The following is a 14,987-nucleotide window of genomic DNA, read 5'->3' on the forward strand; positions in this document are numbered from 1 at the left end:
CTAATTATTTTACACTGCATCTCAGGCTTCTGAGCTTCTCTATACACTCAAAGAAGAAAACATTTTGGGACAAGAAAAATGGCTTTTAAGTGTAATTGAAGTGTAATTTCAAGTGTAATTGAAGTTTTGGAATGCTAGAAGTTATACAGCAGAGAGAGATTATTGGGCAGAGTACAGGTGATAAATGCAATTTATCTCATTACCCTGCAATTTATTACAGTAATACCACATAGATTTGGGGTGTTCACAATCTGGACCTGAATTTTGCATCCTGAACATATCTAATCTTTATTATTTGTTTGCATATCAGTAGCACCCCAACTGATTGATCCCATTGTACCTGGTGCTGTGCAAAAGCATAAGAGATCATCCCTGCCCTAAAGGGCTTACACTTTAAATAGATAAGTCAGAGAAAGGGAGCTAAGGGAAACAGAAGCCCAGAGAGGTGAAGGCCAAGATCCTCTAAGGTATTCAGGTGCCTAACTCCTATTGATTTCAACAGGAGTTAGCCACCTAAAGACCTGTGAGGTTCTGGGCCGAAGTGACTTGTCAAGATCCCACATCCGAGCCAGATAACAGAAATGAGATCACTTGAGTTCCACTGTAGTGCATTATCCACTAGGCCATGTTGCCTCTCTCACTGTTACACTGTTAACAAATATTAAAATTTTCATACCTATACAAGCAATATTTTGATTTATTATTATTCATGCCTAATATTGGACAGAGGAAGTTGAAACTTTCTAGCCATTTACATTTTTCATTGGGTAAGACTGTTTCAGAACACACAGTCCTTGAGATTTGTGGTTTATTTCCTTCAATACTGTTGCTTAAGGTGTCAATTAATCTGCAAGCAAACCTCCTCCTACACGCTTATTACTTTAAATATAAAAGGCATGTTAAACTTAATATAATTGTGCACCATTCTTAAAAGAGGAAAAGCAATTCATGCATAGGAAATACTACCACCCCCATAGTGATTGCAGTTCAGCAATACCTTCCAGTGGAAATGCCTGCCCACCCACAGATACAGCAGATCCCCAGCATATACATTTTCTGCTGAAATAGGAGGTTGCTCTCAAAAGCACTCAGTGACTCTGTCCTCTTTCTATTTTTGCACCCTAGATAAATGGAATCTATTCAACCCTGATGGATTTATTGAAATCTTACAGGGAAAATTGGCATTTCTTGCATGGTAAAGCTGCACAGACTGCATTTTCTGATGAGAGTGGCTCATTCATGTATGTCACCAGAACCCTGAGCTAAAATTACAGTCTTAAATTATATATATTTTGTGTGTGTATATATACTGTGTATTATAATACAAAATAAATTGAAAGAGAAAAGTTTTTGCTGCTTTGGATTTCATACTCTGTACTGGAATATGCAACATCAGACCTGACAAATATAAAATTGTCTAAGTCTGTGGTTAGTAACACACTAAACATTTCCATGCATGTTTTGTATACATACTAGTACATGTGCTGGTAGACAAAAACAGACAATTGCCACATGCCTAGAAATCCTAGTTCACAGCTGTAAAGACAGGCAGGACCTGATTCTCACTGCCTTGCACCTTGTGTTTTAAACTGGTCCAGAGAATTTTAATAGACTTTCTCAGAAATATTTCTGTTGATTTGATGTTAGACAGCTTATTTTTACATTCCCCTAGCACAGGTGTAAATAATTACATAGGTGCAAAGTAAGGGAGAATCAGGCCCTTGATTTTATAGAAATAGGTTATACAAAACCTAGCATCAAGAGAAATATTTCCATGACATTTTTTTTTTTTAATCCCAATGGAACAATTTAACAAACAAACAACCCAATAAGTGTTCCACTGAAGCCTTTGCAATCCCATGTTTGCATGAGAACCTGAAAGTGAAATGTATTATTAAATGACTTTAAGCAAACATAAAATTGACTAATCTATTTTCATTTTATTAACTGAGTGAAATGCAAAAATTAAACAAATTATAAATAGTGAAAAAATATATTTGTTACGTAAGTAAAGAAGTTTGTTTTGTAAAAGCATACCAGGGCAGATTAATTGATATATAATTCTAGTTTAAAGTGGAATTGTAGTTTTAGAACTGGACGCTGAATTCAGTGGGAAATATTTTCCTTTAAGATTCTGTGTTTAAGAACTGCAGTAAACTCTTATCTTGTGTTTTGCATGCATCCCAATGTTTAATGAACCACAGAAGTACAATCACTGCTAATGTGTGACCAGATGGCAAGTTAGCTGTGCTCACATTTCCCACTTTTCAAAAATATTCAGTTTTAAATCAGAAGGGGGAAAAAGATATTGTGAAATAGGCTTTGTTACCATGAAATATAAAACCTTTTAGTTTGGGCTGCAGGATAAAAATGACATTTGTCATCTCAAATGATTGACAATTGGCAGAACTATGACTATATCTAACTGGAAAAAGAGTCAATAAAAATCATAGACATTTATTTAATGGGAAAATAGGTGCTTTTTTAGAAGTGATCCAATTCCCACTACAATCAATGAAAAGACTTCCACTGACTTAAATGGGATTTCCATTGACTTCAGTGGGAGAGGTCCCTTCTTTCTGTACAGTGGAAAGTGAAGGTGGATGATTACCCGTTAGGGGTATGTCTTCACTACCCGCCAGATCGGCGGGTAGCGATCAATCCAGCGGGGATCGATTTATCGCGTCTAGACGCGATAAATCGACCCCCGAGCGCTCTCCCATCAACTCCTGTACTCCAGCGCCACGAGAGGTGCAAGCAGAGTTGACGTGGGAGCAGCAGGAGATGACTCACTGCGGTGAAGACACCACGGTAAGTCGATCTAAGTATGTCGACTTCAGCTACGTTATTCAAGTAGCTGAAGTTGCGTAACTTAGATCGATCCCCCCAGAGGGGTAAGGGAACACAAAAGAAGGAGAACAGTTGCAGCGTACCATGGTGACTTACAGCCCTGCATTACTGGTAGTAGCCCCTTCACAGCAACAATGGACATTTGGAGCTCCATGGGATTTCAGGGTGTATGGCTGACTGGAAAGAGATGGTGAAACTAAGGGGCAGACATTCTAGGCAGCATTAACATCTGATTCACAGCATCTCCCAGCTTCATAACAGGAGGCAGTGCAAAGTTGCAGACCAGAGGACCAACAACAGCACAGCGCTGACTCAGTCACAGTTACATGTGAGAAGACCTTGGCTATATTGACAGAGACACAGTAGCGAATGCAGACAACAAACACAGAGATGCATTTTAAGTGGTGCACTGCAACTTTATTAAACTTAACACAGAGGAGGGGCGCTACTCACCCTGTCACCATACTCTTACCTCCCAGGCATGTTAAGTGGTTCTATTTCAGGGGTTACAAGACTCCCACCATATAACTTGGGGTAGATTCTCCTCATCATACCACTAAGACTCAGCTCACTATTCTGAGTCCTACTACCCACCACATGCCACTCCAGGAGGACAGAGAGTACTAATGTGGGGACCTCAGCCCCCAAAGACCATAAGATCTTCCCCTATCCCCTGAGGCCCACCAGTGAAATCCCAGGTCTTTTACTTCTGGGAACCATTCCTTTTAACCACACTAGAAACCGGCCACAAGCCGCAATGAACTAACATCCTTACCGAGTACTATCATTAATTATTAAATCTTATTCCTATTTAACTTAAACTGCACCTCCAGGATCTGGCGAGGAAAATGAAAAACTTCTTAGGCCTTTGCCAATTTGACCCAATGGGAAGAAAAAAGTTGTCTCCGACCCCAAAATAGGTGATCTGTAGAACACAGCTCTGAGGCTATCCATCCAGGGCAAGGAGGGTAGAGCTGCTGAAACAGAGCCAGAAGAGACTTTAGATGGCACTGTGCTAGGGTTTAAATTAATGAAAAAGGGCAGGGGACCAATCAGCTCTCTTCCTCCACAAGCTAGTGAATGGGTGGCTAGAGACTCTGAAGGGAAGGGACACCCTGCATCCCCTCTGCTTGTGTTCTTCTCCCTTGTTCAGCAGGGGCTGTCCCAAATGAAGCCAGTGCCATCAAGTTCCCCACCTGTTGAGGTGGGTGGCTGGCATTACCAAAGAGCAGGCATTCTATACAGATGCTCCAAGATCTGCAGGCTTGGGATCCCCTGCTATCCCTAGGCTGTGTCCAGATACAAGCTCATACTCCTATTCCTTCCATGCTGCTACTATTTCCACTCCTAAGAAGCAGCTAATGTATGAATTTCTCCCCAGGGTGACACATGCAGAATGTTTTGCATCTGTTTTCCTCTGTCTTCCATAATTTGGTGATATTTAGCCCCAGGTTATCAGATTTCTTTGATTTAGTTTTGTAGGGTCAAAGATAGGTCAGTTTGTGTGGATGAACATGCTCATAGAATTGAGCATTTTATTAGAATGACTTCATTGGAATGTTCCCATGTTGTGATATTGTACCATGCATTTTCTAAAGCTCTATGGGAGATGCAAAAATTAGCTCATAATAAACATGGAGGCCAAAGAAGCTACATCCCACGGAAAGATTGACCAAACACTGGCTAAATGCCTAGGATTTGACATTGTGGAGAAAAGTGAGCACAGAGAGCAGCATTAAATGATTATAAAATGTTCAACCAGCTCTACAGCTGGTCAAAATATTAAAAAAAAAAATTTTGCACATCCCCCCTCATTATTTTTGCACAAATCTCCCCCGCCATCACCATCCTCTGCATCCATTGTTGAAACAATGTTCAAAAATTTTCAGCCAGTTCTAATTACCAGTGATGTCCTGAACTGACTAGACTACTGAAGTGTTACAGTTTGATAAGCCAAACATGCAGACCAGGTACTCACTTTTGATAATATAACAGGGTTTACTGTTTATGTAATGGTACTAAATTGTGCTGTTCTTAATTTTGAAACAAATTTCTGTTTAAGTCAAGGGTTTATTAGTACAAGATATGGTTATTAAGGAGTTAACAAGGAGCTCCCCTGAGATATTGTTATAACACTGAAATGTGGTCTCCTCCTATTATCCCTGTGTTTCACGTGGTTACTGTAAATCATTCTGCTCTGACTGGGCACTGAGTGACCACAAAATATAGAACCATCTCAACTTCTGACTATCCCTTCCTTCTTACCTTGTCACTGCACCTAAATTCAGTCTTTTGAATATCTTTCCTCTGCTTCTCCTTCCCCTTGAGGAAAGCTCTGGTCTTTCTTGCCCTCACTAAAAATAATAATCTTTTTAAAATTAATGACACGTGCCCCAACCTGTTCCTCCCAGACACTAACACATACACTTCCAACCCCCACCAGATGTCAAAACGCACTCTAAACACACTTCTGTTCTCAACATCTTATGACAATCTAATGAAAGATTTCACCGGTTTTGGTTTAAAAACTGTGGTCTTCTCAGATATGACCCTTACCTTTTAAACAGAAGTTTATAGACAGACCATGGCAGTCTTGATTAACTGAAAAGCCTGTTCTGACCATAGTAGGATTTCTGGCTGATCATCAGAGTCAGGTGGGTATCTTAAAAAAATCCACCAGTACTCACTCTAATAGAAATCTAATTTAACTTTGAATGTGTAATATACAAAGAAATCAAGAGAGTTAGTTACTAATATTAACAGATGATGTAACCTCCAACATCTTAAATATGGAAGTATGTACACATAAAGGAAGTTTACATGCCTGCAGTTAAGAAAGTGATCCACTAATGGAACCAGAAGATTGCTGATGATATGCATCCTACACCTGATCAAGATGGCTGATGTCTCATGCTATATCTAGTATTTACAAGTTTTTCATTAGAAAATACAATCCAGCTCTGATATGAAATCTCATTTTGAAAACTAAGAAATAAATCCACTAGGCTGGTTTTGGCCTATAAATCCCTAAATGGCCTGGGTCCAGCCTCAAGGAGAGACGGCTTCTCTTTCTATGATAAACTGCCAAAGTTGTGATCAATGCAGTCACTGATGCTAGATACCTGTTGTTTTTGTTTTGTGTGCAATTGTCCAAGTTATTGCCATGTGTAAAGGGGAGGCTCGGTTAAGGGCAGACTGAAAATCAGGCTGTTATGTTCTAATCCAAAACTATGTTGCTGCTAGTTCACATCTGTGCTGACTTCCTGAGTACCTGCAGGAAATACTTTAAGAATGATTGGATTGGGAGCTTGGAATGCAGGCTTTTCCCAGTTTTCTTTTTTCCTCCATATTGTACTTTTTGCATTCTTACTATCTATCTTTTCTCATCTATCAACCTAACTTGGATATTTTTTTAACTGCTTCTTAAGTCAAGTGCCAATCAACAATTAAAGATAACACTGAGCATGCCCTAAATGTCCATATTCTCACAGTGAGAAGTCCCTTGTCCCAGTGTGCATACCTGGGGATTTCCTTCTTCCTCCCTCCTTTTATTATTGCCTTCTACTTTCTTCTGTTTAGGGCTATTTTCTAATAACTGCACAATCGCTTGTAAAGTCCTGTGTGTTGATCAGGTGTTAATACTTGTACTATTATATAATACATGCCAATTATTACCACTTCACAGATGTGATAATTATTATTTGTCTCTAATTAATTCGTGATATAGTCTGAAACCTTTAATAAAATTGAGATAAAAATAAATTAAAAACATACACAAAAATATGAAATTTGGGGCTCAAATTATACTTAGCAGTAGAGTGCACTCCCACCAGAGTTTGGGCAGAAAACCCTTTTGTGCAATTTAAATGATTCAGAAGTTGAAAGTTAGATTGGGGTGGGCAGAAAGTGTGGAACTTTGCTGATGCTCACCCACAGTAGTTTTTATATTCTGTTGAAAATATCAGGGGAAAATGAATTAATAACAGTGACATTACAACATGATACAATTATATTCCAGAAAAAAGAACAGGAGTACTTGTCTGGCACCTTAGAGACTAACAAATTTATTTGAACATCAAATTATGCTCAAATAAATTTGTTAGTCTCTAAGGTGCCACATGAACTCCTGTTCTTTTTGCGGATACAGACTAACACGGCTGCTACCCTGAAACCTGTCATTATATTCCAGAGTTAATGCTGCATTGAGCTGAATGGGGGCAGTCTACAAACTGTGGAGGGCTAGTTCGACAATCTGTCTGCAGAGCCAGGAAGGCAGCACTGAACTGGGGCATTTTTCTTTGCAAGAATTTATTAAAAGGCTGAAAACATTTTTTGGGGAGAGAGAGAGGAAGGGAGATGTGCGATTTCCTCCCATGCTTTCCTCTCACCCCACAGTTCAGTGTATAGGGCGAGAGTGTAAACACAAGCCACGCCCCTCCACTTCACAGCCACGCCCCTAGTCCCCCCACACCCTGGGTACGCTCCCTTCTTCCCAGCCCCTCCCAAACCCCGCCCCCGCCAAGCAGAATTAGCCCCTCCCCTTTCGGTCCGAGTCCCCCACTGAAGCCCCGCCCCTCACATAGCCCCGCCCCTCCGTTCCAGCCTATTAGAGACCGCGGCCTCACAGCTTATAGCACTAAGCGCTGTTGCCCCGTTTTCCCCGGAAGTCGCTGCCTGCCTGGCTCCGCCCCTACTCGGAAGCAGGTTCCACCCGGGCCCGGCCGGCCCCCGGAAGCAGCCCTGTGTGGCGGGTGCTGCTCTCAGCCCTGCGCGGAGCCAGAGTCTCTCCGGAGCTGGGCGGACGCTTCCCCCGCCCCCCTCAGCCCAGCGCGAAGCCGTCTCTGAGCGCGGCGGCGGCCGGAGGAGGCGGCGGTGGGCGCGAGACCCCCCCAGAAGAGCCGCCGCCACCACCACAGCCGCGCAGGTGAGCCCGGGCGGCGGGGGGGGGGGGCGGCGCCGCCGCCCTGTGGCTGTCCCCCCACACACACACAGCGGGGAGGGCTCGGTGACCCCGGGTAACTCGCTCCGGGGCTTCATCCCGCGCGGCCCCTCCCCGGAGACTCTGGCTGCGGCGCCTCAGGCGGTTCCCCCCCAGTCCCAGCCCGCTTGTGCCAGTGGGGCTGGGTGGGTCGGTGCCTCCCGCAGGGCGAGACCTGAATTTCCCGTCCCCTGAAGGTTAAAAGCTTCTCGCCGCCGGCGCCCTGCTCCTCCCTTCCCGGGGCCGGTCCCGCTACCCGCTGCGGCCGTGTCCGGCGCTGGCGCTGCCCCTGCTGGGGAGGCTCATTCATTCCCGCCGGTCGTCTCTCATTTGCCGTCCGGAGCTGGCCGCTCCCTGGCCAGCCTTGGCGTGAACGTGCCGGGCCGTCCGCTGCGGGAATGGGTGGGACCTTGTCCCAGAAACTCCTATCATTCATCTTGTTAGTTTGGCTTGTGCGTGTACTCGGATGAGGCTGGAAATGAGTTGCCTGAAATCATGGGTATTTGCTGTAATGTTTTAATAGTTTGATTCACTCGTTTTTAAAATGGCTTTAAGCCAAGCTTTTATTTGTAGATCAGCCACCTAGGTTACTCAAGTTTTATTGTTCTAGTGTTTGAACAGCGGCCCACACCTCTGCTGTAACAATGGCGCGCGCCTATTTTATCTATGTAGGAATGTTTTTTTTGGTTTGTTTGTTTGTTCTAAGTGTACTTCTGATGCAGTGTTAATTGTTTTCTAATATCTAGTCTTGACTTCAAAAAATGACCGAGATCTGTGAGAGCAACTGAATTCTTAGGGTATTGTGTTCATCACATTCTTAGGCTGCATTTAGGAGCCGTTTACTGCAAAAACTTAATTGCCGGTGGTTCTTTTGTGTGGTAGTTCATGTTCTATTACTCTTAATCTCCTTGGACTTAATTATAATGTCCTGCATAACAAAAACCATAGGAAGGAATACTAAGTAGGTATATTAATGCGTTTTCTAAATTCCTAAAACTTTACATTTACGTTGCTGGATTAGGCTAGTAATGATTCAGTCTTGTATCTATATATAGCCTTGCATGTATTTGAGAACTGATTTGCATAACTTCAGCCAAAAATACTGAGATTTTTATTTTTATTTTATATGTGAATCCCTGCAGAAATCCAATTCCAACAGCTTTGTAGTCCATGATTTACTGGTCGGGGATACATTCACTGTAGTGATCAAGTGTGCTAAGTGTGGGGGAGTTGGATGTACGTTAACCAACTCTGATGCTGAGCACTGCTTCTTATACTATAATATCCTGGCTTGCATGCAAGAATATGCATGTGTAGCAGTAACATTGAAATGCATTGGTAGGGATTGATCAACATTTATAGCTTCTGAGTTGGAAACTACCTCAAAATTTCATCATATCTCAATTTCTTTTCAACCAGGAAAATGATTACAGCAGGTGATGCCTTCACAAGAGGGTTGGGTAATATACAGCCCCTCCAATAGTCCTCTTTATACGGTGCTAAACATCAGTAGAAATGTTCACATCTGGCTTTCTGTACAAACATGTCAATCTAGCAGCCAAATGTGCTGTTAATATTTCTAGCTCTGTTTCCACAGCAACATTTCACATCTAGGTTTTTAAATCCGTCTGTGTGGGGTTAATCAAGGTTGAAATGCAAAGAGGGGTTTATCCAGAACAGTGAATTGCTTAATTTCAGGAGGAAGATGGTGGTTGAAAGAAATGCAGATACTACAGTAGTTTAACAAGGGCTATCATTAGACTGATTTTTTTTTTTAATCTATTATTAAAAGAAATGTAGATTTCTCTCCCCTTCCCCATTTCTTTCATTCATTGAACAGGAGGCACCTCAACAAATTTATATTAAACTTCTACAAAAGTCTGAGTAGTTCTAATAGAATGAGGAAATAGCTCTAATAGAATGAGGAAATATTGAGACTCCTGAGGATTTCCTTCTGGAAGTTTAACACATAGAGTCACAAGAGTGAAATATGAAGGAAAATTTCCGTTAAAGGTATCAATTTCCACCCTTTAGATTACTTTAGAAATATGTATTATCAGTGTTCGGGGCTTCTGTTTTCTGTCCCCCATTTTTATAGGGACAAATAATAGTGACTCCCTCCCACTCCTAAAAAATAAAACACCTGGCAAACAGAGCCAGTGGTAGAGTGAAATAACTGGATTATGCAAGACAAAACACTGAATTCTATTATTGACTCATCTGAACTTGCTTTCAATCAACTTGGGTTCTGCCTAATTGGGGAAAAGGATGCAGTTTCATGGTGCACCAATATGTCTTGAGAACTAGATATGTTTCAACAATGTCCACAAATAACAGATGAGAATATCCTAGTTAACTGTCTCTTTAATAAAAGAACCGATGCTGTTGCTTTGCTTTTTCCTTCACAAGAGATTTTGTCATCCACATGTCCAGTTTCACCAACAGAAGCAGCATTGGGGAGAGAACGATAAACCTAAGATGACTGTCACAAGCACATCTAATCATTTCATATGGTGTCACTATGCATAAACTCTATAGGGAATAAGAGGCAAGACCTCTTCATGGGGACATATGTACAAATAAACCTCTCACAAAATGGGGGGGGGAGGGAGAAAGTAATGATGGATAAAATCTATTAAGGAAAGGCAAGAGGAGCAACTAGGTGTTAGAAGAGATTGGAGATGGCTACAGCTAGGGTGACCAGATCACCAAAGACAAATATCGGGACGCGGGGGGGGAGGGGGGGGTGTGACGTGGGGGGGCGCGTGGGGGGGGGGCGGGGCCCAAAAAAAAAAAAAAAAAAACTTCCTCCGCAAGTGCTGGAGGGAGGCCCGGGAGACTCAGGGGAAGCGCGGGGCCGGGGTGAGTAAGAGTCCGGCCTGGTCCCGAGCAGGCAGGACTCAGTCGGGTGGTAGGGAGAGGAGGGGGGCGACCCGCGGGGCCAAGCGGCGGCTGTTCTCACCCCCGGGCAGCGGGACTCGGGAGCAGCCGCTGCTGCAGCTCCTACTGCCGCGGGGGAGGAAGCGGCCATGGCGCTCCGCGGCTGCAGCTCTGGCGCCCCCGAACCCCCCGAGCCGGGGCCTGCTGCGGGGACCCAGCAGCACGTACGCTGGGCCCAGCCCCTGGCCAGTCGCGTCTGGGCTGCTGCCCAGGTGGTGCTATCCCGCGGCGGCCCTGGGGTGGGGGCAGCAGGCCCCAGCCCCCCCGTCCCGCTCGGGTCCCGCAGGGGAACGAACGGGGCTGGGCTGCCGATGCCTCCGCCCCGGGGCCGCCGCGGGATAGCACCAGCTGGGCAGCCCAGACGTGCCTAGCCAGGGGCTGGGCCCAGCGTATGCGCTGCTGCAGGCCCCGGCTCGGGGGGTTCGGGGGCACCAGAGCCGCCGAGCGCCATGGCCGCTTCCTCCCCCGTCGCCTGGCCCCGCGGGCCGCCCCCCTCCTCTCCCAACCACCCAACTGAGTCCTGCCTGCACTGGGACAGGCCGGACTGTTACTCACCCCGGCCCCGCGCTTCCTCTGAGTCTCCCGGGCCTCCCTCCAGCACTTGTGGAGGGAGGGGGAATGGTGAGCCCGGGGAAGAGGCGGGGATTCGGGGAGGGAGCCAATCGGGGGAGGAGGGGGCGGAGTCGGGGCAGGGGGGGGGGGCGCGAGCACTTCCGGGCTCGAGGCTCGGGGCATTTCCTTGTTTGTCCGGTTGTCCCGACCGCACGTCGGTCGGGACGCGGGACAAACAAGGAAATATCGGGACGGTCCCGATAAAATCGGGACGTCTGGTCACCCTAGCTACAGCCCAAATTTTGCTCAAGTATTTATGTTCACTGCCATAAGAACAGTTTGTTTTTTAATGCCTCCTTGGTCTTCTGCTAGGTGTACTGCACTCAACATCCCTGAATATATTCTTAAATATGAAAATGCCCCCTCAATTGACTAAAATAACTTGCAAGACATGGGGTGCATTACATTTTCGTGTATGTGATTGTCTTTAAACATGTTACATGTTAGATATAAGATCTAAAATTACTGCTGGTGCAAAGGGCTGTTAGAAACTGAGGCATGACAAACTAATAAACTGAGGATTTAGCATGTTATGCTGTCATATGTGCTGAAAGTTGCTTATGAGGACCTTTTTGGCAACTTTCAGCATTCTTTTTCAGCAACCTCAGAATTCTAACAGAGGAAGCACAAAAATACAAAATTTAGTATAGAATCAATTAGTGACTGCTAACTTGGCAAAAGAGAAACTTTGGAATTTGGTCTGGGATAAGTAACTGTTAACACATCTAAAGAGCATCTACTAGCCAGCAAACTTGTATACTAATTCATGTGTTTATGGCAGACTTCTAGTACACCTCTAGTTCTCGGTGTCAAGCTATTAATTTGCTTTTAAAAATTTATTTTAAACCACATCAATTGGCTACGCTATAGCCAATATAATAGCCTACTCAATATTATGGAAGTATAATTATGTTGCATGTTTAGGAGGTGTATCACTTCTCCAAACTTAGGTTTCAGTGACAATATATTAACCAGAACAAAGGAAACTTGCATAACATTGTGGCAGATTTACTAAATGTAAATTGATAGCTTCCCCAAAACATCTCATACATTCTGATTTTCTTTGCTAGAATAATTAGCTATTTCATGATTACTCTGGCTCTTGGGGGCTTGGGGAAAATTTACTCTTGGTAAGTAGGAAAGTCTCATAAGCAAGTACTATTGGCTGCAGTCTAAATTTTCATTTAAATGTTTCTAGCCCCTTGGAGGAGAGAGAGGGGTAGAGGAGGGAAACCATAGCCTCTCTGGGGCTAACAGCTGGCTCTTACGCCTTTTACCAATGCTTCTGACTTTCCATAAGCCACAAGTGAACTGATCAGAGATGAGTTACTTTTCAGTTTCTCAAATCTCTGTGGCAGCAGTGAAACTGACAACAAAGTCAGTTTTCTACTGCAGAGTCTTGCAAAAGCTCAGAATAACAGCAGAAGCAGGTGTTGTGAATGAAAATCTCAAAAATGAAGTCAGGTGGGGGGGGATAGAATGTAAAATCAGCACCGCCTTTTTGTGGCATTAGATGTTGTAAAGAGGGTTGGTTGCATAGCACTCTACAAACATTTTTTAACTTCTGTTTTTGATCAACTATTTTATAGTTAACAACAAACACTCTTTATCAAATATATATATTGGATTAATATCAGTAGAATTCTCAGGAGATATCTTGCTCCCTGAACAGTCCTAGAGATCAGGTTTCTAGTTAACTTTTAAATAAAACTTATGTGACAATTATGGAATTATGAAGGTTGCTGGTAGTGACCTTATAGGTGGGGTTGCAAATGGAGGGTATAAAATGGCACATAGGGTTTAAAATGGAATATAAATACTATTAACAAGATAATCTGTTTTATTCTTCTAAATTGCAGGGGTGTAGTAGTAACTTGATTGGCAGGCATAAGTGTCAAGTATGCTTTTAAAGCATTGGTATTTGTTTCACTTACATTTTGCTGAGGGAAATGATGACTTTTCTGCACTGCTAATCTCAATCTCTGATTATGATTCTAGTCTTCAGCTCTTTGAGACTATCCACCTAAAAACCCCACATGTGCTCTTAACCATATAGGCAGAGACATGTATTCAAATAAATAACAGGGAGAACATAAGAATGGTCATAATGGGTCAGACCAAAGGTCCATTCAGCCCAGTATCCTGTCTGCTGACAGTGGCCAATGCCAGGTGCCCCGGAGGGAATGAACCTAACAGGTAATGATCAAGTGATCTCTCTCCTGCCATCCATCGTCCCCCTCTGACAAACAGAGGCTAGGGACACCATTCCTTACCTATCCTGGCTAATAGCCATTAATGGGCTTAACCTCCATGAATTTATCTAGTTCTTTTTAAACTCTTCTATACTCCTAGCCTTCACAACCTCCTCAGGCAAGGAGTTCTACAGGTTGACTGTGCGCTGTGTGAAGAACTTCCTTTTATTTGTTTTAAACCTGCTGCCCATTAATTTCATTTGGTGGCCCCTAGTTCTTATGGGAACAAATAACTTTTCCTTATTTACTTTCTCCACACCACTCAGAGGTATATAAAATCATATCATCTCTCCTCTTCTCTCCCCTGTCTCCTCTTTTCCAAGCTGAGAAGTCCTAACCTCTTTAATCTCTCCTCATATGGGACCTGTTCCAAACTCCTAATCATTTTAGTTGCCCATCTCTGAACCTTTTCTAATGTCAGTATCTTTTTTGAGATGAGGAGGCCACATCTGTATGTAGTATTCAAGATGTGGGCGTACCATGGATTTATATAAGGGCAATAATATATTCTGTCTTATTCTCCATTCCTTTTTTTAATGCTTCCTAACATCCTGTTTGCTTTTTTGACTGCCGCAGCACACTGCGTGGATGTCTTCGGAGAACTATCCACGATGACTCCAAGATCTTTCCTGATTAGTTGTAGCTAAATTAGCCCCCCATCAAATTGTATGTATAGTTGGGGTTTTTTCCAGTGTACATTATTTTACGTTTATCCACATTAAATTTCATTTGCCATTTTGGTGCCCAATCACTTAGTTTTGTGAGATCTTTTTGAAGTTCTTCAGTCTGCTTTGGTCTTAACTATCTTGAGCAGTTTAGTATCATCTGCAAACTTTGCCACCTCACTTTTTACCCCTTTCTCCAAATCATTTATGAATAAGTTGAATAGGATTGGCCCTAGGACTGACCCTTGGGGAACACTACTGGTTATTCCTCTCCATTCTGAAAATTTACCATTTATTCCTACCTTTTGTTCCCTGTCTTTTAACCAGTTCTCAATCCATGAAAGGATCTTCCCTCTTATCCCATGACAACTTCATTTATGTAAGAGCCTTTGGTGAGGGATCTTGTCAAAGGCTTTCTGGAAATCTAAGTACACTATGTCCACTGGATTCCCTTTGTCCACATGTTTGCTGACCCCTTCAAAGAACTCTAATAGATTAGTAAGACCTGATTTCCCATTACAGAAACCATGTTGACTTTTGCCCAACAATTTGTTCTATGTTTCTGACAATTTTCAGGGCTTTGGAGCAGAGCCTGGAGCAGTGGAGCTGCAGGTTTTTCCCAGAGCTGGAGCACAGCTCCAGAGCCCTGAATTTTATCTTTATTATTGTTTCAACTAATTTGCCTGGTAC

General features: G+C 43.3%; 2 protein-coding genes across 3 annotated transcripts in view; one reads left to right on the forward strand and one right to left on the reverse strand.

Moving 5' to 3' along the window:
* The window catches only part of LOC101932396 (mediator of RNA polymerase II transcription subunit 1-like), a 45,248-nt gene extending 37,035 nt beyond the window's left edge, over window positions 1-8,213 (reverse strand). The window contains exon 1 of the mRNA XM_042844787.2: window positions 8,085-8,213. Coding sequence (XP_042700721.2) covers window positions 8,085-8,138 — 54 coding nt within the window. The 5' untranslated portion in view covers window positions 8,139-8,213. The remainder of the gene's footprint in view (window positions 1-8,084) is intronic.
* The window catches only part of RALA (RAS like proto-oncogene A), a 46,816-nt gene continuing 39,326 nt past the window's right edge, over window positions 7,498-14,987 (forward strand). The window contains exon 1 of one of the 2 annotated variants that reach the window (XM_065583826.1): window positions 7,498-7,774. The gene's annotated coding sequence lies outside the window, so the exon portion shown is untranslated. Of the gene's footprint in view, window positions 7,775-8,191; window positions 8,328-14,987 lie in introns of those variants that run through there. The other variant, XM_024106439.3, reaches the window with a different exon arrangement.

This window comes from Chrysemys picta, chromosome 2 (genome assembly GCF_011386835.1).
Source record: "Chrysemys picta bellii isolate R12L10 chromosome 2, ASM1138683v2, whole genome shotgun sequence".
Lineage (NCBI taxonomy): Eukaryota > Metazoa > Chordata > Testudines > Emydidae > Chrysemys > Chrysemys picta.